The sequence below is a fragment of the Peromyscus eremicus genome, chromosome 22 (genome assembly GCF_949786415.1).
Source record: "Peromyscus eremicus chromosome 22, PerEre_H2_v1, whole genome shotgun sequence".
Classification (NCBI taxonomy): Eukaryota; Metazoa; Chordata; class Mammalia; order Rodentia; family Cricetidae; genus Peromyscus; species Peromyscus eremicus.
Genome location: NC_081437.1, coordinates 37,267,253 through 37,293,382, shown reverse-complemented (window position 1 = coordinate 37,293,382; position 26,130 = coordinate 37,267,253). Strand labels below are relative to the sequence as shown.

The 26,130-nt window shown below is 43.3% G+C and overlaps 1 protein-coding gene across 8 annotated transcripts in view; it reads right to left on the bottom strand.

Moving 5' to 3' along the window:
* The window catches only part of Kidins220 (kinase D interacting substrate 220), a 91,464-nt gene that overhangs the window by 34,232 nt on the left and 31,102 nt on the right, over positions 1-26,130 (bottom strand). For all 8 annotated transcript variants that reach the window (XM_059248601.1, XM_059248602.1, XM_059248595.1 and 5 more), the window contains exons 15-22: positions 25,820-25,985; positions 22,635-22,786; positions 22,163-22,452; positions 20,886-21,026; positions 19,771-20,014; positions 19,218-19,306; positions 17,603-17,747; positions 14,170-14,332 (exon numbers count right to left, since the gene is read on the bottom strand). In XM_059248601.1, the coding sequence (XP_059104584.1) occupies positions 14,170-14,332; positions 17,603-17,747; positions 19,218-19,306; positions 19,771-20,014; positions 20,886-21,026; positions 22,163-22,452; positions 22,635-22,786; positions 25,820-25,985 (1,390 nt within the window). The remainder of the gene's footprint in view (positions 1-14,169; positions 14,333-17,602; positions 17,748-19,217; positions 19,307-19,770; positions 20,015-20,885; positions 21,027-22,162; positions 22,453-22,634; positions 22,787-25,819; positions 25,986-26,130) is intronic.

Genomic DNA, 26,130 nt, shown 5'->3' with positions numbered 1-26,130 from the left:
AACTACTGCGTCTTATCGTAAACACTGCAGCCAGTGTAAGTCGACAGGCACATAGCTAGCCCTCAATGTGCAGCACACCTGACTGCCCCCAGACGACATGTGACACAGACTTCATTCTTGTCACCTGGCAAAGGCCAGTGTACTCTCCAGTCATCTTAGTGTGTGATTCAGGTGAGGGTACCACTCCTAAGAGGAGTACCCCTCTTCCATATCCCGCCTATGTGAAAGTAACTCCCAAATGTGTTTTCCTCAGCCCCTTCCTCCAGCGTGGCAACTCCCTGGTCTTGAAATGACAGCTTAACCTCAGCTGTTGTGTGCTGAATGACTGCATGTCCAGCACAGCCCTACCCTCCTAAGTCCCAAGCGTGGACCTTCAGTTTTGGAGTTTGTCTGCCTGGCTTTTTGAGGCAGGGTCTCTCCCTGTAGCCCCGGCTGACCTGGACCAGGCTGGCCTCAAACTCATACAGATCCCGCCTACCTCTGCCTCCCGAGTGCTAGGATTAAAGGCCTATACCACCATGCCTAGCTGACTTACATGTTTTTAAAATGGAAAAAAAAATTAAAAGAATGCTGCTATGTATTATATTTGTATTAGAACCCAACACAGAGAGGTCTCACAAGCCATCCTGACTCTGTACTGGAGTTTTAAAGAAGACAGTCCAAGAATGGAGCTGTAGGAGAATTCTGAGCACTTGTGAGAAAACTCCAAGAAATCAAGACAAGAGTCTTGTGACCTCAGTTTCTTCAAAAACATGGAATTATTCTTGGACTGTGCTTTTGAGCTCCTCCCAGATGTAGCAGACAAGTGAGTTCACTTCAGATCACTCACTACAAGTGGCTGTTGTTATTTGTTCATATGCCTCTATGGGAAAACATGGTTTTGCCATGTGCGGCTTGCTCCTGTGACTGGACGCTTCACTCAGGTGACTCTCTTAACCCTCAGGTACAAACTGTCTGATGCTCTGGGTAAAGTTGGCTGTTGTAGGAGACTTTGGTCCTCCTCGTGATTGGCTCCGTTCTCCCAAGCAGGTCCCTTTAACCGCCCTTAGAGCAGTGAACGATTTCAGTTACGTTCAGACTCTGGGACAAACTATCTCCTCTGCCTCATGCACACAAGTATATTCTTTCCCTGTTTCTTAAACTCTAAGCCATTTCTTGTTCACAAAATTACACAAGAAAGCACACTCCTGCTACAGCCTATGTGTCAGAGCCTGAGTATAACAACCAGATGAAAAGCCTTGGTCCGAGGGACAGGCTCATGTTAGAGACGCAGGGCCAAGCTTCAACAATTACACACTACACTGTTGGTTCAACATTATGTTGTCATCGCAAAGGAAGTTTAAGAATTGGTACATTCTCAACTACTTACAGTGAAGGATTTTCTTGGTACACTATGAAACTAGAGATGCTTAAGTGAACCCAAGTCTCTAACCCTTATACATAACTCTTCACTTAAGTATATTCTTCAAAACAGCTATTTTCAAATATTCAAACACATTGGAACTTAGTTTGACAGTTCGTTTCTATGACCTGTTTTATTTAGGGTTGGTTCTACATAGGATTCATTTGACAGAGATTTCACAGTGGATGTCAGTGCATCACAGCACAGGCCGGCATGGGAGGGAGCAGACGACAGAACAGGGGGACCAAATGGTCATTTTAATCTAGGAGAACGCGATGGCTCAATAACGAGGTACGAGGCAAAGTAATTCACAAGAGACTACAGAGCACAGCAGCGACCCCTGAAAGAGAAGCCCGGTCTCTGGCATCCGAGGTCCACAGTTCAAAATGCTCAGAAGAGAGCAAACGACAAGAAAGTCTGCCCTTTCTGAGGCAGCACTGACATTATCATAGGCTTATGTCAGGGACAGGGATTGGGGACTCTGAACCCAAAGTTCAACTGTGAGTGCCACAGCTTGAAGAAACCTTTCTCATATGTTATCTTCGAGAGTTAACCTTCAGCAACTTCAACAATGTTCACCATTTAATATTATATTGACAGGGTCTCTCTATGTAGCCCTGGCTGTCCTGGAACTCACTATGTAGACCAGGCTGGACTTGAACTCACACACACACAACAATTCTGTGAGAAAAAGGTACTACCATACCTAACCTATTATGTCCCATGATGCCATGGCATTTACATGCTTGTGGTCAGGTTCTCAGTGCTGATGAATGTTCTCTGATAGGAAGTTGGCTTGCTCATGAAGTGTTTGCTCAGTCCCCAGCACCATGTAAAATTCAGGCATGCTGGCACATACCTGTAACCACAGCACTGGAAAGGCAAGCACCAGCAGGTCCCTGGAGCCCACCAGGCAGACAGCCTACCTTCGTGGTGGTTCCGGCAACTGAGAGACCCTATCTCTCAGTAAATGCCAAACAAATATATCTCTCAAAAATACCAAGGTAGACAATTTCTGAGGATTGGCACCTGAGGTTAACTTGGTCTCCACGTGGCATTCCCACACAGGAATGAATGAACTAATGAACTAGTGAAATGAGTGGCAATTCAACCTTTTGTTACATTGTCGTTCCCCCGGCCCCCACTTTCCTGCTATGGAAAGGGGAAAGCAGAAAGCATTTCTCTTGGTCTCAAGGCCAGGCATGCTAATAAAGTTTCCAGTGAGACAGCCCCATCTTGTGGACTTCCCCAGTACTGCAGGATGCTGCTATTAGCATAGAACTAAGCCAACACTGTTACTGTACACTGCTTTCGTTTTTCTTGTAGAAGAGCCTTTTTGATTTGTAAAGGTATATCTTAAGGCCTCTAGTAAATATGGGCCCTTCAATAATTAGAGTTCTTTAAAAATATATAATGAAATAATTTTTCCACATTGCAAAATAAATTGTGAACCTGACATAAATCATTTTTTCATACTCAATGTTTTTCTACAAATCAAAGCATATTTCAGAGACTGACTTTCCTGTTTGTATCCAGCAGTCTTGGTTAATATGCTTCAGTTTCATGTTGACATTATTAACACAAGCCTTGGAGCATTTACAATTATTTCTTAGCTCTCTAAATCTTGACAATGACATCATGAGTTTATACTGAGGAAATCCTTTTAAAATCAACTTTAGTCTATGAAACAAAACACAGTGAACGTGATGGGCCTAGAAGTCTGATGCTCAGTCAGTCCTCTCTCTCTGTCACTCTCTGTCTGTCTGTCTGTCTGTCTCTCGGCAAAAGGAAGGCTAGAGAAAAACCTACTTAGGAAAAGCTTACGGCCACTCAATGATCACCAAAGTGTACAGCTTCAACAAAGCCTTAAAGAACACAGACAGCCTCTGCTGCTTCCCACGCCTGACCCACTGCAGCTGCCAAGCACAATCAGAACTGAGTATTTGTGTGGGCTTTCTGTCATTTTTTTTTTTTTTTTTTTGCTTTCTGTCATTTTTAAAAGTCTGCATTTTTAATAAGAAAAATAAATTTCAAGTTCTAGAAAATTTGTATCTGGGTAACATTCCTACTGATATTCAAATGCATATCACTGAGAAATTAAAATACATCTGAAAACTGTGTTCCCATCTCAGGCACACAGCTGTCTCCTGCAGCTACAGAAGACTGTCCACAAATAGTCTGGAGAAACTCCAGATGCAGCCCAGGGATCATAACTCCTGCTCGCTGCTTCCCGTGGTTATGCAGAGCATGCACAGCATGGGATGCTGGGCAAAGTGTCCAGTCCACTGTATGGCACCTACTGTGAGTGGCCCAGGCACTACTCAGGTAGCGTTTTCTTTAGTGTGCACCCAGCACGTCTATCTGTAAATAACTGTGAACGGCCTAATAGAATCCAGATGATTAGCATAACAAAACAGAGTCACCTAAGTCACACGTGGCCTTCATTGACTTTGACTGTTTATTAATTTTTGATGTTCTGTCACACAGTCTTACTATACAGTCCAGGCTGGCCTTGAATTCAGAGCAACCCTGCCTTCCCCTCTTGAGTGCTGGGATTACAAGCATGTGCCAGCATCCCTGGCTACACTGACTTTAACAGGACACTGGTAATCATCTGGAAGGAGAGATGGGGTTGGGAAGACCTGTCTCAGACTGTCAGGTACAGAAAGTCTACAACCCAAAGCTTTGTCCAGGGCTTACAAACCTAGGAACCTGGAGATGTAAACTCAGTCACAGGCTACAGAAATGCTGCTGTGACTTTAGTGTCACCTGCCAAAATGGAAAAGCCACCAGTCAAGGTGGGCTTCACCTTACAGCAGACCTGGCACAGGGACCCACCTCACAACAATGAAAAGACGCTTTCCCCACATTCAGAACCAATGGCAGCTAGAGGGTCCCATCCTTAGGATAAAGCAAGGCTCTGCTGACCATCTGACGCAATCCAAGCGCATCATCAGACTCCGCCACTCTTTCAGAAACACCCCAGCCTACTGTGTACCTTCATGTATGAAAGTGGATCCGGCAATGTGTAAGGAAGTTGTAATCTGTGGAGTTGACCAACACTAAAGAATGAGGGAAGCAAACCTTGGTGGGAGAATCCCATGGCGGTGCCTATGAAGGAGCACACCAGTGAGGGACATAAGAACCTGAAATGGGGGGGGGGGCTGCTTTCTAACAGGCTTCCGTGCTAGTCACACCAGACCAGACCAGAAAAATGAGGTAGGGGACAGGAGGGTGAGCCAGAAAAAGCAGATGGGAAGGTGTAAGGTCAAAGGAGACACAGAGGAGCTGCAGAGCCCTGCTGGCCATGCTTGCGCCCCAGTACAACCCCATTCCCATGGAGAACTCTGGCCAGCTGCTCTCCCTATCCTGAGTGCCCACTGCGCTCCTCAAAGTCTGTGACCTCTTCAAATGCGATTCATTTACTCATGTGCTCACGTGTGTGTGTGTGTGTGTGTGTGTGTGCACAGGTGTCTGCCTGCACTTGTCTGTACACCACCTGTGTGCCCAGTACCAAGGGAAGGCCAGAAGAAGGCGCTGGGTCTCCTGGAACTGGGGATACGGATGGTTGTAATCCTCCCAAAGGGACTCAAACCCAGGTCCTCTGGAAGAGCAGCAGGTGCTCTGAACCACTGAGCTCTCTCTCTGGCACCCAAAGTCCTTGTTCTGATTACCCATAAATCAATACTACTCCAAAAGCAGCCAGCAGCCCACTAATTCTACTAGCTACCTGATGCTAGCAGGCCTTGGTAACACAGAGATCCTCTCGCCCACTAGAATCTACTTGGCTATCTGTCATCTTTCATCTCATTGAGGACCATCACACCCTGACTCATTTATTTCACACACAGTGGGCACTACTCCTCACCTCCAAACGTGTTTCTTTTCACTCTTCCCACAGGACTGTCGTAATCACATAGTTACACTGACCCTGTGGAGGACTTCCTGGGACAGGGATTTCTGTCAGCTCTGCACATGGGCATCCTGCAGTAGTGTCTGTCCATAACAGGACCTTAGGAACTATTTCCCAGCAGGTAGGCAGTTAGTTAGTTCCCTGTGAGTTCAAGGCCACTTGGTCTACACAGTGCGTTCCAAGCCAGCCAGTGAGATCTTTTCTCAGAAGAAAACAAAACAATAAGGAACAAGTTCCTAAATAACAATGAACTTTAAGGGTTTTTTGTTTTTTCAGTAATTTCTCTAACACCCTTGGATTGGCAACAAATAACAAAACAAATCAGAAGCAAAACACAGAAACAGATAAAAGTCAAGAATGGTCCAATCGGCCTCGTTAATATCTCTGGTTTTTTTTCCAAACAATGACAGTAGGTATGTTTTCCAAGTGCATCAAAAATAAGCTTTAAAAATTCTGCCAGGCTGGAGAGAGGGAGCTGAGCAATAAGAACACTGGCTGCTCCTGCAGAGGACCTGAGTTAGATTCCCAGCACCCCCAAGGTGGCTCACAACCAACTGTAATTCCAGTTCTAGAATTCTGGCTACTGAGGGCACTGCATGCATGTGTCACACAGACAAAACACCTAAATACATAAAATAAAAATAAATTAATCTTTAAAAATGCTGCCCTTCACTTTTATTTATCATTAAGAATCTGGATTTAATAGCTGGGCAGTGGTGGTGCACGCCTTTAATCCCAGCACTCAGGAGGCAGAGGCAGGTGGATCTGAATTTGAGGCCAGCCTGGTCTACAGAACTAGTTCCAGGATAGCCAGGGCTGTTACACAGAGAAACTACAAATGGTTTATTCTCTCCTCCTGGTCATTCTTCTGGAGAGATGAAGAATGAAAAAGCCGAGCAAGTTACAAACAATAACTTGAAGGTGGGACAATCCTTCACATTTTCTGCTTCATTAAAAAGTATGTCAAATACTCCAGGCCTGTAGGCTGAAGATGGAGGCCCCAACATTACAGAAGAACTTTGGGTGACGGTCCAGACAGCCACATGTCTCTGTCATTTCTAGAGTTTTGGAAGTTGCTTGCACTGCACTTCCTATTTACTCAGGTAACATTATATCCTCCTGGGGTTTTTGATGGAGTTGAAGACTAGATAGTCATAATTATAGTTTTCCTTAGTTATAATAGAAAGTAAATTAGGTACAAAATTTTAGATTCACCATGATAAGATAGATAATTATTTTCTCTGATTTTGCCAAATGCAAATGGAGTAGATAGTGTTACTGTAATTCTTACTAAATAACTGTTTTGTTGTATATAGTTTTACTATATTAAGGTTAAAACCTTCCTTTTTAATTAGACAAAAATGGGGAAATGCTGTAGAACAATCCTTTTCTACACTATGAGTATGTATTACTCTTCACTGGTTAATAAAAAGCCGAGAGGCTGGTAGCTGGGCAGGAAGTTAGGCAGGAAAGCCAAACTGAGAATGATGGGAAGGAGATGGGCAGAGTCAGGAGTTGCCAGCCAGACGCAGAGGAAGCATGATGACAAGTCAGAACTGAGAAAAGGTACCAAGCCACGTGACTAAACATGGATAAGAATTATGGGTTAATTTAAGTGTAAGAGCTAGTGAGTAATAACTCTGAGCAACCAGCCAAGCATTATAATTAATATAAGCCTCTGTGTGTTTATTTGGGACCAGGCATCTGCCGGGCACAGGAAAACTTCTGGTTACAAAACAATGTAAAATCGGAAATTCATAAATAACTGTCAATGTTCTACCTCATGAAGTTTGCAGGCTCACTTTTCATATTAAACTTACCACCCTATTAATGTTACTTATTTTATCTAAAGTACAGCTTCTGTTATAACCACAGAATCTTTATTCCAGAGCAAACCTACTTAGTTTTCTCTCTTATATGGAAAAATTATCAGGTGATTTTTGCAAAGAACTACATCAGTCTTTCACAGACAAAGATACTACTAAATATTTAACTTCTGGATTCTGAGTGTGTGTTGGGAATATCCATGGCATATGCTTATGGAAATAATTGTACACATGATAATAATTTAATGAATTTTGAATGATGGCAACATCAAAATCTCCAAGAAGTCCTACCATATCAAAAAATATGGTATCTTAGTAACACTTAAAGCTATACATAAAAAAAACACCTTAATGGCATGTGTGAAATAATGCTTTGAATAGCTATTCCCAGGATCTTCAATTTAAGACAGAAAATAAATGTCAGTACGAAAGTCATATTCTGTGCAACAAGGGGGACTTTGCTGCTCAAAGTCATAACTTGAGGATAATCACATGTAAGGGGGAAGGCTTGCATAATCCATCCAAGGGACAACAGGCGGAAATGGAAATGAAGGACATGTGGAGGAGACTGGAAAGCTGTAGAGAAACCAGGGGTGATGAGATGCAATCAATTAAGATTCTGGAAGCTTTGGCTAATATTAGAAAGGGACATAAATGTGATATTTGCTAAAATATGACTAAATAACTTAGAGATATCAGACAGATCCATAAAGATTGTATATTAATGTCTGAGGTTCCTCAGCAAACAGCTGTGTCTATGGGATGGAAAATGACCATCACTGTTAAACTCCCTCAGAACCTATTCAATTCATTTAAAAATCGGAGACTGCCAAAACCATGTTCCCTCTTACAGGAAGTTCTCCTGACCATATCTTCTGGAGAAAAAGATTGCTTGAGTAGTGTCAAAACAGAAATTTAAAACATTATCTTCATGAAAACTACTTAAATCGATCTTTTAAAAGCTTCCATCACTGCTTTAAGTGCCTAAAATACCAGAAATAAACTTTTATACTAAAATATTTCAATGATTGTCTAAAATGCTGCAATAGAACGTAGACAGAAAAATCTTTATCTACAGTTTTTATTTAACTCTCTTTCTTCTTACTAAATGTATGTTAACAAAAAAACCCTCAAATGATCTAGACAAAAGCTCTTAGCTCAACACATAATTGCAAGAAAATTACAATAATTGTACCAATTAAAATAATCTTGAATGAACAGTATGTCATCTTAATGTTCCAATGGTTTATAGAGGGATCTACTTAATTAGCTGAAATTGCTTTCCAGTGTTAGTATCAAATGTCATTTGTTAAAAGTTGAACAATTTAGAAAATAATTTAACAAAGCAATTTTACAAAACACCAAGAACCAACATTTTCTTTTTCAGCTGAATAAAGCAAGCAGATGTGTCATCAGATTGCTATAAAAATAAATGAGGCTTTTTATGGATTAAAAAAATAAATTTTACCACTAGCGTTAAAAATATTATTTTCTGATTGTTTTTACCAAATCAGATTTCTTTAATAAAATAAATGAATATCAATTATATACTGCTGCTTTTTGTCAGCTGTAAATAAAACTTTTTAGTATTCAAATGACAGGCATCAAAGAACTCAGCTACGGGTAAGTAGAGACAGACATCTAAATTGTCAGAGCATGTTCCAACAGATGAGTTCTCAATACGCTGAGCAAACTGTCTTCCTACATTTCTTCATTATAAATTATTTTACTTATATTATTTCAACTAAATGTGCTTATGAATTTTCAGATTGCTTTCTACACTCTTTTTCTCTTCGTTGGCTAACTACAAACATTCTCTGTAAAGTATTTATAGGCAGATTTACTTCTTAAAAACGAAAAGCATCTCAGAGTCACCCTAAATCCAGTTCACTCTCAGAAGACAAGACCATCAAGGCCTGAGGTCTAAAGTAATAGGTTGGTTTAATCATAAAAGAAAGTTGGCATAGCTTCATTTTACTTTAATACGTATTACTCTATATTGATACAATCAAAATAAAATATTCTCCTAGAAAAATTCACTTAAATTTATATTCATTATATGATAAAAAAAAAACCACTTCCTCCTCCCCAAATAATTCTTACACAATATTCTGTTTTTCATTAAAGGGTATAATAATTGCTATTATCTTTAAACTACATGTAAAACATTTGCTATCATCTATAAGACATATTTCAGTTTAAAAATGAAAAAATTTCAGAACTACCTATGAGGTTCAGATAGTAAGGCAAAGGCAAACTTCAGGTAGTAAGGACCTGTAAGGCAAACTTTAAATTTCAAGCAAAGCACAGGCAATTCTTTCTCTGCTTCTTAGCTGCCCCGAGAGAGCAGCTCTGCTCGCTCAGGCTCTGCCCACCATGACAGACCTGTAAAACCATGAACTAAATGCATCCTTTCTCTCATAAGCTATAGTCACAGCACTAAAAGCCTGACCAACATAGAAAATGAGTACCAGACAAGTAGGGTGGCTGCTGTGGCATTCCTGAAACATGGTTCCAAATTCCCGGTTTGTAAGAATTATCTGGAGAAGTTGGAGATGTAGGCTAGAGAAGCTCCATGATGCTCTAAGTAGAGCTTCTGGGCAATTACCGGAGGAGCTCCAGGAACCAGAATACTGATGAGAACAAGGACAGTAAGCACTGTTCATAGGGATGCAGATGCAAAAGGAGACTGTACCGGGAACAGGACTAGAAGGCCAGGAATACTGCACTCTAGCAAAGATCCTGTCTACACTAAAAGAGATTTTAGACTTCTGTGTCTGAATGTTCTGCCTGCATGTATGCATGTGCAGCATGTGTCTGCCTGGTGCTCACATAGGTCAGAAGAGGATGTTGGGAACCAAGCCCGGGTTCTCTGCAAGAGCTATCCCTCTAGCCCCAATTCCTGTCTGTTTTGTCCACACCCTAAGACTTTAGGAGAAGCTGAGTTCAAAGGGATGGACTAAGTAATCTGGCAGAGGAAACGTTACTAGCCACGTTTAGTCCTATTTCAGGAAGAATGGAGAGCAAACCTTAGTTTCAGAAAAGCAGCACAGGTAAGGGTCTGAGCAAGGAGAAGTGACTGCTGAAGAGATCAGGGCACTACAAGGACGTCTTTGAGTGTTCTGCACATCTTGGTGTCAGCTATCTGGTGGCAGACACACAGAACGCAAGTGTTACAGGGTCATGGAAAAAGCCTAGGAAGACAGGCAATGTGTGATTAAAGGTGGTGTGAACGCACACAGCCCTTGAGGAAGCAATACATAAAGTGTGAGGTGAAGCCAGAGACACAAGAGCAACTCAAGAAGTTAGATATCCCAGCAACACGAACATCTGTTGAGGAAAGCTGCAAGCAGTGAGCGGAGCAATCCCCACAAAGGCCATGGGCCTACCTACCAATGGCAAAGCTACAGACAAGAATGTCGGGCCTGCTGGATCTCACAGCACAGTAGCACATGCCTCAGATGCCTGACACAATCTACAGGATCTAATATTTGGCCCCTCCCCAGGTTTTGGTTTTGTCCAATGCCTGAATTCTAAGCCCCTCCCTTCCCTCTTTACTCTGTGCCACCATAATTTGGAACTACATCATTTTCTTTTGGATATTACAGGATCCACAGCTAAGAGTTTGCCTTGAGTCTCAGAGGAGATACTGAGCTTCAAGAACTAAACAATACTGGGACCGTTAGGGCAGTGAGGACAGACTGCCTTTGGGGGGGGTCGAGGTGAAAGGTCATGGTTTAAAGAGACTTGTTGAGTATCAGGTTGGCAGGGTTGGATGCAGAATGCAGGCAGCAGCATCCCACAGGCTGCAGGTCCAGGCAGGATAAACAGTGGGGAGAGAAACAGGCCTGTAAACACAGAGGTTCTCCCTCTGCCTCTGGCCACCATCCTGAGAGCGGCGCTAGTCCTCCATGCTCTCACAACACAACAGACTACAACCATGAACTTACCTAAAAAAGCATAAACAAGAAAACTAGCTCTCAGCAAAGAACAGTGGTTTAAGAGTAAGAAGTTTCTTCCCACCCAGAACACGACTTAACTGACACTGTTTAAGCCATCTTCTCTCCCGCCTCGACACTTGTTTTAACTATGTATGCTTTGCTTTCAATCAGAATCTAAGTCCTCCAAACTCAAGCCTTTAGGGGCAAATGATACACTGCATATCATTCCCCACACAGTCTGAAGACCTCCGCTTACATCTGTGTACAGATATATAACACAGAAAGGGAACGAGCACTCAGGAGCAGACATGCAGCAGACTGATGACGCAAACGGAGCTGGTGGTCACAGAAGAGTCTGGCGAAGGGCGGGTGTGGGTGCTCTTTCTAATATTCTTACTCTTGCAAAATTGCTTAAGTTTGAAAGTATTTTCAAATAGAAAAGACAAACATACGGACAACCTTCAAGGACCCAACATGCTTTTTTATCTCTCCCTCTGTTCACTCCACCAGCCCTATAACACAAGAACATAAAGAACCACCACCTAAGCTCTGGCTCTCGGTAAAAAGTTACACTGATGAAGAAATCAACCGGAGTGAACAAAAGAAACTCAAAGAAAGCAACTGTGCTCCAGAACACCTATTAATCTTGGCTCCTTAAGAAGGACAAGTTGGGCTGCTGTGAATCAGCAATAGAATGTGTGACCACCACGCACAAGGCTCTGGGCGCTACGCCTAGGACCACAAAATAAGAAAAGCAACGACAATAAAGAGCCACGGTTTCAGGAGACACAAATAACACAGTGCAGCCTTAGCAGGCCACAGCGACCTGAGAACCACTGTTGGACTGACCTGAGTCAGAGACCTTTTCTCAAACGTCTTTTTAATCTGTTTATTATGTACTTCTCCTAATTCTACTGCCTGGGGACTTGTTTCACTCTTCCCATCCCTGTCACGGAGAGTGCAGAAGACCAGTTACGGGGACTCTATACAAACCCTTAGACTGCGGGTCAGAGTGTCTGTCATTCTGAGATACAGGACACTTCCATGCAGTCTCAGCCACAGCAGGGGAGAACACGCATCTGAACCCCATTCCAGCCAAAGCTGAAGACTAACACATATACTCTGTCTAAAAAACGAGGGAGGGAGGGAGGGAGGGAGGGAGGGAGGGAGGGAGGGAGGGAGGGAGGGAGGGAGGGAAGAAAGGAGGGGGGTTGGGAGACTGGAAGAGGCAGTAGCTAACCAATAGTTTATTTGAAACAGAAAACTCAAGTTTTTATAAAGGCAAACACAATTTACAAGAAAAAAATTAGCAATTATCTGCTTTTTGTGGATTAGCTGTTATTGAAGTCAAAAAAAGAAAACACAGAAAATCTCATATATACTAACTACAGTAATTTGAAATGTTCTTAAAGAAATGGGAAACACAAAAAGGTCAAAATTGCAACCCTTGGTTCCATAACAAAAGTTAGCTCCTTGATTCCATGATAAACTTCAGGGTGTCTCTGACAGGAATCTAGCCTAGGAAAGTTTCCACACTGTGTGGACACAAGGAAAGGTGATCTACCAGCACACGAGAGCAAGGGTGTGGAGCCTCACTTTAAATCTCAGCTCTACCATGCACTGACCTTTTGCCAAGTGACTTACCTCCACTAGGTTCAGTTTTCTAATATGCAAAAAGAGGCTGACATACTGGTAGATCTCAGAACTGTGAGAATACAAAGAGTTAACACCATGAAGTGCTCAGAACGAGTGGCATAAGGAGTCTGAGTGACCCAGATTAAAATACCAGCTCTGCTGCATCGGACTGGGTGACTTGGGAAGTTACTCAACTTTCAGAAGCGCTATCTTCCTTGCTAACAACATGCAAGAAAACATTCTAAAGGTTCCACTTTAACTCTAATAACTGCTCATCTAGCAAATGTTCACAATGACCTAACTCTTGAGTCAAGTCAGACAAGTTTACTCAGGAAAGAAAGGTTAGTATTTAACAAGTAAGGACAAGCCCACTCATTTATTTATTTATTTTTGGTTTTTTCAAGACAAGGTTTCACTGTGTAGCTTTGTGTCTTTCCTGGAACTCACTCTGTAGCCCAGGCTGGCCTCGAACTCACAGAGATCCACCTGCCTCTGCCTCCCAAGTGCTGGGATTAAAGGCGTGCGCCGCCGCCGCCGCCGCCGCCGCCGCCGCCGCCGCCACCGCCGCCGCCGCCACCGCCACCCAGCTGGACAAGCCCACTCATGACCTCACAATAAGATGACTTTAACAAGCCAGGGTGACTGACTACCATGTCACCATAGCACATGGTCATCTGTGTACCTGCCTCACTGGAACCACATCAGGCTTAAGTCCCTGATGAACTTAGACCACCAAGCCTAGAAGAGCTCAGATCTGTGCACAGACACTGCACAGTCCTCTACAACTCTAAAACCGGTTAGAAAAAAACAGGCCAGGTGGTGGTGGCACACACCTTTAATTCCAGCACTCGGGGAACAGAGACAAGTGGATCTATCTGAGTTCAAGGCCCTATGTGAGTTCAAGGCCAGCCTAGTCTACAGCGTGAGATTCAGGACAGCCAGGGCTACACAGAGAAACCCTGTCTCTAAAAACCAAAAACTAAAAAACAAACAAAAAAACCGTATACTAACAAAACTTCAAGGGAATAAAAATTATCTGAACTTCTAAAGGTTATAAGCTATGAACTATATTAATATTTATATTTTAAAACTATAGTTTCAATTACACCCAATTTTATAAAACTTTACATAGTTTCTGCAAGTTATCTTTTCCTAAGGAACAGTTTATTATTTTATTAGACTAGCAACTGGACCTTGAAGCTCCTTTAAGTATCCTGGCTTTGTGACTTTGTAAAAGCCAGTAACGCTTACAGCTGCACACACCTGTAAAAGATGATGAACACAGAGGGAGCTCCGAGCTCACAGGCCAGCGGGCTGTGCTCTGACAGCTCCAGGCCAGCAGGGGACCCAGGGAGCAGGACGGACTCAGAAGTAGAGAATTCGCACACAGTATTTGTGGGTTTTAAAACTCAACTCAAGGTGAAGTCAAGGGCAAAGAAGTCAAACAAATACCTCTCATAGATGGTCTTTAAGGTCATCTGATCCGGGATACCTTCAGTCTCTTCCAGATACAGTATGAGCCACGAAGTCCGGTAAGGCCACTGCTCGGTAAGGTTGATCCAGCTGGCTAGCCTGTCCCAGTTGAAGGTGATCTGATTGGCTCTCAGTAACCGCCCTAAAGGATATGTAAACATTTAACAATTAGTAGACATACTAAGTGATCTGATCGTCTCTCAGTAACCGCCCTTTAAAGAATATATAAATATTCAACAATTAGTAGACACTATGTAGAATGTTTAGCATCTTTAAAATTTGAAAATTTTGCCATTTAGTTATAATACAGACCTAAATCTAGTATTTATACGGTTTCTAAAAATCCAGATTTTAAAGATTCAGAGGGCATGGTGGCAGACACCAGTAATCCTTACACACAGGAGGCTGAAGTAGGATATGACAAATCTGAGGCTAGCCTGAGCTACACGGTGAGAGCCTATTTCAAAAAATAAACCAAGAAACAAAATGAAACACCATGGTAGCCCTCAATGCTCTGAAATATGACTGCTAAGGACTTCTCGATGGCCCTCAATGGGACCCCAACATACTGGTGCATCTGCTTTATGACTGATGGATCCCCCTTCTCACTTAGACAGATGACGTCAGTAACTGCCAAGCCAGGTACAGTGCATCTAAAACCTGGTATCTACCCACTAGATACAAGGCCTGTTGGTAGTGTGTTCAGAGGACCACCTCAGCATCCTCCCTCAGGACATGCTCACTTGTGACAACTGCGGTCCTCAGGCTTCCTTCCACTGCACCGCCACCTTCACCTGAGCTGACAGGACTACAAACCGAGTTTTTAGTCCGGTTCTCCACGGCAAATACCCCCGTTTTACACTACCATCAGTTCAGCACATACCTGGACGCACATCTACTTGTCTGACAGGCTCTCTTTCATCATATAGATGATGCCTCCTCATTCAATTCTCCCCTGCCTCACACCCTAACTCTCTGAATTTTCACCACCGAGATTCCTGGAAGGTGGTGTCTCTCTGCTGGATGGGTGGCAGGATGTGGATCTCCCGTCCCAGTGAGCTATGTCACAGTGTTTGCCAGCCATGGACACCACAGACTCATCATCAACACTGATGCTGGGGTAAAGCCCAGAACAAAATAGATGATATGGTCACAGCCTTCCTGAGAAGCATTCACTCAGTGTAACAGACAGTAAATCTAATCAGCACAGAAACCTATGAAATAACCATGAACATCTAACTAAATGGGTCTTTTGTGGGGGCGGGGGCAGCAAAAATGAAAAGCTGAACACTAAAATAAGCTTGACAATCTACTTCTGTACAAGGTTGAGTGCTTGTCTTTTTAAATATAGGACCTCATGTGGCCTGGCTGGCCTTGGCTTCCTGATACTCCTGCCTCTACTTCCAGAGTGTTAGGATTGCAGATGCAAACCTCCACATCCAATTCACTAAGCTGCCCAGGCTGGCCATAAACTTGAGATCCTTTGCCTCTGCCGTGTGAGGAGCTAAGATTTAAGTCTGTGCCACCAGGCCTAGCTTTAGCATCAATTTTTTAAAGATATCAACTCGGGTCCCTTTCTAGTACCCAAAGATGTGTGAAGAACCTAAATTCCTTCCTGGGGACTTTGGAGCCAGAAGGCCTTGAAGGAGCAACCACTCTACCCCCCTTCCCACCAGCTCCTGGGCCAACCTACCCAGGCTGCACTGCCCCTCACAGCCTCTGACTTGCTGTTCCTTTTGCTCAGAACACTTCTCACAGGAAGTCTGTAAAGCATGGTTCTAATTTCATTCCATCTCCTATTCACTCATAATCAGTCCCAGATGCCGTAGCGGGTAGAGCAGTTAAGCAAACCAGACAAAACCCCTGCATGAGGGTCTCCCATTCCAGAGAGCAGGCAGACAGGGGAGAGGAAGAAGAGGAGCCATTTCATTTGAGATGCAGAAGATCTCACAGAAAAGCTGACACCTAAGCCAAAACTTAAGGATTCAGTATGAATCCTTACAGGCCAAGTTATGACAACTGGTCAAGCAGAACATTAAGCTCCAGGAACTGTAGTCGGGGCAGCCCAATGTTAAAGAGCAGCGGTTAACTGTTGTTAACGAGCAACAGTTAGGAGGAAAATCCAGGAAGTGCAGCCAGCACTCTGGACACCAAAGAAGAAGAAGCGCCCAGCACACTGTCACACCTGCTCGTGGGGCCCAGACAAGGACTGGGGCCTGGCCCCTGCATGCTTCACGCGGAAGCCACCGGGGAACCTGATGTCAACTTTGCTGAAGTCCTGAGAACAAGGGAGCTGGAAGAGTTTGAAAGGACCGGTGGGAGAGTGGTATGATAAACGGTGTGAACTATCAAGGAGCTTTGCTGAGGGCAGGGGTGGGGACAGGGGCAGAGCAGGAGAAGTCCCAGGAAGAGGAAGAAATTGAGGGAGAGGTGCGCTGTCTTGTTTCCTGATTCGTTTCTACAACACCCAGACCAACCTCCGGCAGAAGGAGGACAAGAGGATGCACTGTCAAATGAGTATGTCAGGGTTATTGATAATATCAGGAAACAGTTCCACTGTCCAACTAGCACAGGGAGGCTGAAGTCTCATTTAAAGGGATTTAACTATAAAAATGTTATACTAGGTGTGACTCCATCTATAATACAGTTTATGTCATGAGCCCTAAACTTAGTATAAAGTGCAATTTCAGTTGACAGAGTCAACACAAGGAAGTATCAGAAGGAATCAAGCATCACCATGCAAGGAAAGAAACACGTTCTATAAGTTACACTGCAAGCTTGTCTAAGACCACTAATGCTAATTAGTCTGAACACAGCAAAGAGCAGCATCCACACAAATAATTCACTCATAACAACAATCTCCATTTTTTTTTTTTTTGAAATAGGTTTTCTCTGTGAAGCTCTGGTTGTCCTGGATCTCACTCTGTAGAGCAGGCTGGCCTCAAACTCAGAGATCTGCCTGCCTCCGCCTCCCAAGTGCTGGGACTAAAGGTGTGTGCCACCACTTCCTGGCTAATAATCTCCATTTTATTACAAATATTTTATTCAAAGTATCATATAAAAACTAAAACATAGGAGTACATAAAATCTCAATTTCAACACAAATATTAATTATGCTGTTACATAAATCAACGTAAATTTACCCTTAATATAAAGCAAAGCCTTTTAAAATCATGAAATTTTAAAATAAACTCCAAATGATATCTAATTGTCAGCTACTCCTGACGTCCACTTAATATAAACAAGGTGATGGTCGCGTGCTCTGTTAGCCTTGACGATTCCTTCGGTGACAGGTAGGGAAAATGGGTAGCAGGCCATTCACCAACACTGTGCAAGCCCGAAATTCAATGCCTACTACCTCAAAAATGTAAGTAAAATAAAGCTTATTATCTATCACAGAAACAAACGTCACCTGTCACAGAAACAATATTGAGTAATCGTCTCATGGTCTGAGGACTGATGTCACTGAACCAATCCTCAGTGACCAGCAGCTTCGTGAGATCAAAGGACATCTGCCGGGTGATGGTCCTCTGCATCTGTCTTCTGCGGTAAGTATCCTGGAAAAGAACACCACCAGAAAGAGAGGTGACGTATGCTTACATAAGAGCAGCAAGACGGGCTGCAGAGTCAACTCAGCCGTGAGAGCAGAATTCGCAACAGGAGCCCAAAAAGAAAGTTATGTGCTTACCAAATGCAGCTACTTCTGAGGCAGAGGCTTACAGAGCCGTTACAAAGTAGAGCTGGCAGCAACGCATGGGATGCATGCCCACTGAGAGCTGCACAGTTAGGGAAAGCTTAAGCAATGCATTGGAGCATGCCCACTGAGAGCTGTACAGTTAGGGAAAGCTTAAGCAATGCATTGGAGCATGTCCACTGAGAGCTGCACAGTTAGGGGAAGCTTAAGCAATGCATTGGAGCATGTCCACTGAGAGCTGTACAGTTAGGGGAAGTTAATGTCAAGATGGGAAGTGAGCAGAACTCCATAAAGAGAATCATGGTCAAACTCCATGAACCCTCCAAACTAGAGGAACCCTAAAACAATAAAGCAAGCTCCCGCATGGTTCTAGGGACCCCGCATCTCTATTTTTAGGCTGTTTTAAAGTGTTACACAATTTTCTCCCAGGCACAGCCACTCTTAACTTTCCTCACATCTCCTTAAAGAGTTAAAGGCACTCTGCAGAGTGGGCTGGAGTGGGTAAGAATCCCATCTCCTAAGAGAACAGACACAACAGAGGCTAATCCTCGAGTCCTGAAGTGTAGGATGGGGAGGCAACCACAGGTACCCAAGAACCTGGACTTCCAGGAGAGAAAGTCAAAATGCTGAAACACATATCCACTGTCATTCATGCTAACTTTGAATTCATATCTGTAAAGCATGTGAGCACAAAACCAAAGACACAAGGTCTAACAAGCAATGTCCCAATGGGAGCAAACTAGAAAGAAGAGACAATGCCAGTATAAGGCACGTCAGCCACCCCTGAGCAACACTATCAGCAACGCTTCCCTGCAGTGGACATCTTCCCACTTTACGAACCTATGTTTTTTGCTCTACAAATAAGACAGAGACTGGAAAGGGCCCAGAATCACACGTGGGTGTGGAGACTACAATACAGACCCAGCAAACGCTGGGCAAGGAGGAAGAACCTAAGGAGAAAAAGGCAGAGGTGGCGGGCACCTGCTCAGGACAGATGCTGGGCTCTAACATCTCACAATCACCGGGCAGCATCAGCACCTGACTGGGAAGAGGCTGCAGAGGACAGACTCCTCCCAGTTCAAGGTCCAATACAGGAGCTCTGAGGAGGCTGACGCTGGAAGGGAGCCCAGCACTGATGCTGATTTCAAGATCTTAACATTGTGTCCATAGAAGAGACACAATCTGATATAGGACACATTAACTTAATTTGAGTAACTGCTAACAAAGCAAAATCAAGGTCAAGGTATAGCATGCTCAAGGCTTGGGTTCACTCCCAACACTGTAAGGAAAACTCAATCACATAATTAGTTAAATGGCACAGATGGCACCTTACCCTTCTGTTGAGAGCTGTTTTGCTCCCAAGCTTTGTCAATTCCCCAAGGCTGTTCTGTGACACTCTTCGGTCAGCATCCTCCTGCAGCCCTGGAAGAAGGCAGGGAGACCTCATGTGGTGGTTGAAATCAGAGTCCCCACAGCCTCGGGTGCCTGAGCCCTTGTCCCCAGGTGACAGCGCTGCTCACGGGGTTTAGGGGTGAGGCCTTGCTGCGGGAAATGTGCCACTGGAGGTGGGCTTTGAGGGTTTACAGAGGCACGCCATTCTGTGTTTGCTCTGTTTCCTGCTTACAGATTCAAATGTGAACTCTCCACTTGCTACTCCAGCTGCCAGGCCTCCTGCCGCGATGCCCCTGGACTCTCAACCCTCTGAACTCTCTTCTCTAACTGTCCGGCTCATGACCACACTCCAGCACGGCAATGGATGTGCACAAGGCTGTCTCGTGTGGTAGTAGAGAGATGTAAAACAGCAACCATACTCTTCAGGGTAAACAGAGACTACAAGAATCCTCAAGACTACTTCAAGCCTACGTACTTTAGGATTTGATACCTACCCGTGGCATCTGGGCATGAAATGTCCCCATTTGTTGCTGAAGTTACAAGAAATTTTCTTGCACTGCTAAGCCCACGGCTATTAAGGAAAACCGGTAAATGAACTATATTGCGCATATAGTCATGTCCATTTATATTTGAATCACGAAGCACACTGTTCAGGTTCTGGTTGATGGCCTTTATAATAATATGAGGATCACTTGCAAAAATGGCGATAAACGGGCCTTTTGAAAACAGAACTCGGACCTGTGGTAGAAGAAAGGCATGGACATGACACTAATTTTAAAATTATACAAAATAATATCTTTTTAAAATCTGTACTATCCTTAGCTGGGTGGTGGTGGTGCATGCCTTTAATGCCAGCAAGCAGAGGCAGACGGATCTCTGAGTTCAAGGCCAGCCTGCTCTACAAAGCAAGTTCCAGGATAGTCAGTGTTATGCAGGGAAACCCTGTCTCAGGAAAAAAAAAAAATTGTACTGTCCTTTGGTGCTACGCTTTTTGACTATCACTCATTTTTCATCAAAATGTTTTCTCTATAAAAACAATTTTTATAAACGGCTCAATCTCAGTGTTGGCGTTATCAACCATCAATGACAAAAATAACAAAGAAAACAGTTAATATTGTTTCCTTTTCAGATGCCTGCAGCCTACACAGAAGGAACTTTCTGTGAAGACGTGAGGTCCCAGGCACGCCATCTCTGCCGTTTACCACTGTTTATAACATGCCGTAGATTGCCTGTGTTCTGCTTTTTAACACAAAACTATAAATTCTATGGGTTCCCTCTGTCTTCTCAGAATATAAACATGACTGTCTGCAAAGCTGAGCCACACTTGTCATTGAGAGATGCTCCACATGGTTTTGTTTGTTTACTTTGTTTTTGTTTATTTTTTCCTAAACCATCATCATGCTGAGATTATTTAAACATTTTTGATTAAACATTTACTTTTGCAGTATTTCTGCATTAAAAAAAATCAGTTCTCTTTACAAAAGAGAAGTTCATTAGAGAAACTAGTATTTCTTAAATAAGAAGCACAGTTTCCAACCCAGCTGAGGTATTTTGTGAAGTTGTGCATCCTAGGTGACCACAGCACAAATTTGGAGACAGGGAGACGTACAGTGTCCAGCATCTGAAGGACCTTGTCCTGCTCACAGGCATCCAGGCCATCGATGATGACCACCAGCCTTGTCTGATTCTGAGTGAAGCTGTCAATGGTTTTTGCCATCCTGGCCATCAACTCCACTTCACACTTGAGGACCTGCACAAAGCACAGAAGATACAAGAAGATGAAACACGTTTCTTTAAAAGCACTAGAGAAAGCCATCCAACAAGAGGAGGAGAAATCCAAAGTTCTTGTTGCCAGTGGCGGATCCAATAAAAACTGTAGTCAGGTTTCCGGTTTATGGACAACACCTGATTCTCAGAGTGTCATGAGGAAACAGGAATTTACAAAGGACAGAATGGGTTGAGAGACTTGCTTGCCAAAATCACAGACTCTAAAATGAGAAAAGACTTGGACTTGAATTCCACCCAAAGACCTACTGACTGCGGCACTACTCTTGGCTCTTTGGTGACATCTAGTTTTTAACAAAGCTAAATATACTCATACCATAAAGTCCAAGAATTATAGTCCTTGGTGTTTACTCAAAAGAGCTAAAAACTTTCATCTACACAAAAACCTGAACATTTATAGCATTTATAGTATTTATAGCAACTTTATTCTTAACTGCTAAAAATTAAATCAACAAAGACATATCTCAGTAGGTAACTGAATAAATATACACTCTTCATCCAGGCAACAACAGTATCCAGGCCTAGAAAGCAATGACATTTTAAGCTATGGAAGGGAGCATGAAGGTCTATTATTAGGTCAAAGAAGCCAATATGAAAGAGCTACATACTGCATGGCTTCTTCAACTACATGACACCCTAGAAAAGACAGAGCTGCTGACACAGTAAACTAACCTGCATTTGACGGGGGTTGGGAGAGAGAGACAGAGGGCTGAACAGGTGAGCCAGGGCTTTCACGGCAGTACAAATACTGTAACCATCGGTATATTATCAAAGGATTACACAAACCCAAAGAATGTACGGCACCAAGACTGACTATGACTGACCAACACAGGTCCACCATCCGGAGTAACTGGAGCAAGCACTCTGTTGGAACCGAGGCTGGGCATGAGGAGTAGCACAAGATATACGGGGTATATCTAAATTTTCCTATAAACCTAACAAACTAAACTAATTAAACTTAATGCAACAGACTTGGGCATGTAGCTTAGTGGTAGGATGCTTGCCTAGCATCCACAAGGTCCCAGGCTCAGTCCCTACCACTGAACAAAGAACAACGGCAACAGCGCATTCCACTACAGTTTCCTACCGGTGAGTGCTCACCTTCATGAACCCTTCACTCTTCAGTTTATGCAGTCTGGAGGCGGCGCTGTGGAGGCGTTTCCGCTGTGAGTTCAGGAGAGAGTCCAGCACTTGCCACCATGTGCGGCAGTTGAGCACAAAGGCCAAGCCCACGACAGATGCGATGGATATGAGGACAGCGTTCACGGTCAGATGCTTGGGGTCAATTCTGAATATAGCCAAAAGAGTAATTCCAGCAATAATGCAGCCCACGATGAAAAGAAAGATGATAAAAGATGGGAGACAGCAGGTTTTCTTCCATTTCTTTTTACCTGTAATAGAACAAACAATATTGACAATTATTACCATATCACGTACCCAAAATACCATAATATTTATGGTCAGGAGGTTCAATACATGATCTCGTGAAGATAAACGAACATTTATTCCCTTCCTCACCCCTAGAAACACAGCAGGAAGGAATGAAGGAAGGGAAGGAGGAAAGGAGTCCTACCCTGAGTATCTTCAGTCTTGAATACTCGAAATAGCCTGGTAGCCAAAAAGCCAAACTCTCTCTCACAAGCATCTGAGAGGGTTGCGATCATCTCAGCCAAGGAAGTCTCTCCACCTACACTGGAGAGTCTGTTGTAATCTGTAAACAAAAACCTTTGGGGGGAGATCAAGCAGAAGTTACTCAGCTACCCGATGCAGGAACTTCTAACATATGTACGCCATCTCTATCATTTATTCTACATTTTCTTTGTCCTTTTTAAAAAGACAGTACCTGTTTTCCTCTTTTAAAAATTATTTTAATTTTAATTTTATGTGTTTGAGTGATTTGCTTGCATGTATGTCTATGCACCACATGTGTGCCTGGTGCCCACGGAAGCCAAAAGAGGAAATCTCATCCCTTAGAACTGGACCTACATGTGGGTGCTGGGACTCAAACCCAGGTCCTCTGGATGAGCAGCCAGTATTCTTAACCACTGAGCCATCTCTCCAGCCCCCATGTAGTCTATATTTTCCTGATGTCTTTTCAAAACACTGCTTTTCAAGTTCTGAGGGAGTGGAGCAGAACTGTGATCACTTATCTTCTACTCTGAGCAGAGACAGACGCTAATGTGGTGAGTGTGTGTGAACGGCCCAGGGGAAGAGAGGGTGATGGCAGTGCTTCACCTCCTGTCAGAAAGGAGGCAACAGAGAAAGTGCTCTAAACCAGGCAGACACTGGAGCAAGGGATAGCCTTCACTACAGACAGGAGTTCCAGCCAGAGACTGGAGCAAGGGATAGCCTTCACTACAGACAGGAGTTCCAGCCAGAGACTGGAGCAAGGGATAGCCTTCACTACAGACAGGAGTTCCAGCCCGCTGGAGACTCAGTGCTTAAGAGTGCTTGCTGTTCTCTCAGAGGTTCAGTTCAAAGCACCCACAGGGCAGCTCCCAACCACCTGTAACTTCAGTTCTAGGAAATCTGACTCCCTCTTCTAAATTCCACAGGCACCACATGCACAGACATACATGAGGCAAAGCACCCACATACATAAAATAAAAATCAATAAATCCTAAAAAAATTAAAATTAAATAAACTTTTCTAATACTTTATTTATAGCATTAACATATGCCAAGGATTTATAAATAATTGTAAAATATTGTTTTCAGAGCTGTTCTTCAAAACAGTTGGCTTACTAACATCTTTAGTCTCTGAAATATTTATTTATGTATTAATTCATTCTTTCCTTCCATCTCTAAATTAAATTCTCATCTCAACCCAGTAGATAAAACATGTTTCAAAACTACAGTCTGGAATGACACTGTACTAGATTATGTGGCCTTAACTGACACTATTTTAGTTGTTCTAGCCTCTTCAAAACTATCACCTTATTAATTTAAACTTATTAATTCTCTGTAAAAATTTCTTCCAATTGTGTTACCCTATATCATATACTTGCCTTTAAACTTTTCCTCCTTTAAAAAGTTATGTACTTCATTTTCAGTGCGTGCGTGCGTGTGTGTGTGTGTGTGTGTTTATGGACACACGTGTATGGATGCCTGTGGAGATCAGAAGAGGGTTTCACATCCCCTGGAGCTGGAGTTTCGGGTGGTTGTGAACCACTGCTGTAGGTGCTAGGTACAAAACTCAGGTCCTCTGTAAGCAACAGCACTCTTAACCACTGAGCCATTTCTCCAACCCCAAATATTTAAAGACTTCTCAATTTTAAATCTTTGTAATACTTAAATTTACACACTAATTACAACAGTCTCTCAGTATTCATAGATAGCTGGGTCTAGGATCAGTCCAAGTCTCTCACACAAACTGCACACTTCAATCTGCTTCAGAGCATCTCTGGATTATGTGTAGTGTCTAATCCAATGAAGGTGCTATGTGAACAGCTGTCATGCTGCATTGTCTAGTGATATCAAGGAGAAATCTGCACATTTTCATACAGGTGCAATTTTTAAAACGATTTGTAATCCACAGTTAGCTGCATCAAGAGATGCAGAACCCAGCGATAAAGAAGGCTGGCTGTTCTCGTAATTTGTTGATCTTTGTTTTTCTCACCTATATTCCTAGCATAGTTTTGATGGTTAAAATGACTTGCATTCATCTGAAATCATGCAGATTTTATCTTATTGTAATTTAAAACTTCTTAACCTCTTAACAGATTTTTAATTCTTTTTGCTAACCCCCATGGGAGCTTTTTGCTCTTCATTTTCTAGCTTAAGAAACAAACTTTGGCCAGGCAGTAGTGGCACACGTCTTTTTAATCCCAGCACTCAGGAGGCAGAGCCAGGTGGATCTCTGAGTTCGAGGCCAGTTTGGGGTACAGAGCGAGATCTAGGACAGGCACCAAAACTACACAAAGAAACCCTGTCTCAAAAAAAAAAAACAAAAGATTTAAAAAAAAAAGCAAGCCGGGCGGTGGTGGCGCAAGCCTTTAATCCCAGCACTCGGGAGGCAGAGGCAGGCGGATCTTTGTGAGTTCGAGGCTAGCCTGGTCTACAGAGCGAGATCCAGGAAAGGCGCAAAGATACACAGAGAAACCCTGTCTTGAAAAAGCAAAAAAAAAAAAAAAAAAAAAAGCAACAAACTTTTATCTAGAACTTTACACCTTTTCTGTATTCCCTAAGTGTCCTTTACCTTTCACATGTTTCTCAAATTTCCTGCTTGAGATGTTCACTAACTTGAGACATGTGCATCTACTTGCAGAGACGACCAAAGAGCAGCTCGATGTGAGGAGGATTTCCAGGGGTTACCACTCCTTCAAGGAGAAGCCAGGCCTTGTCCAGACCTGTTCCTGCCGGAACTCCACCCCGAAGCCAACACCTTTCCAAGGCATCAGCAAAGATGGTAGTGGAGGCGAGGTGTGTTCCACCATGAGCGCTACTCAGGGAAACCCTAGGTTTAAACTCGGGCACCGCTCCCAGGAAAGCCCCAAGTATGTAGCAGGTATCAAAATAGAGGGAGAGGTTTCTGTACAAATACAACACCATAAAAACACACAGGTTTCTTGTGGGAGAGTGACCTCATCTATGGGAAGGGGAAATAGTATGAAGTGTTTCTCAAAGGTACTGAGGCAAGCTTTTGTTTTGTTTTGTTTCATCAAAAAGACGAAGGTACCAATATGATGCCTTATAAAATTCTCTTAAATCTCTTGTTCATCCTTACTAAAGGTTCCTCCTGTCAAAGGGACGGACTCACCTCACGGGCAAAGCCTTTGTAGTCTGCTCTGGCAGCTCAGGTGGGTTCACAAACATCAGTCTGAAGAGGAGCTCCAGATAGCCAATGTGCCTTGCCAGTCTGGTACTGAGGGCCCAGGCCCAGTTCCAACTCTCTCCTTCCCGCCGTCCACCAAAGTAAATGACGACTGAAATCCACACGTGAATTAGTCAGGACGCTTGCTTTCTCAGTACAGGGGAGCTAATGCTATGTAACTGTGACTGTCCACACTGTTCTTAAATCTCCTCCAAGAAGACCTCCACCACCCTTCTCAGCCTCAGAGGTCTGAGAAT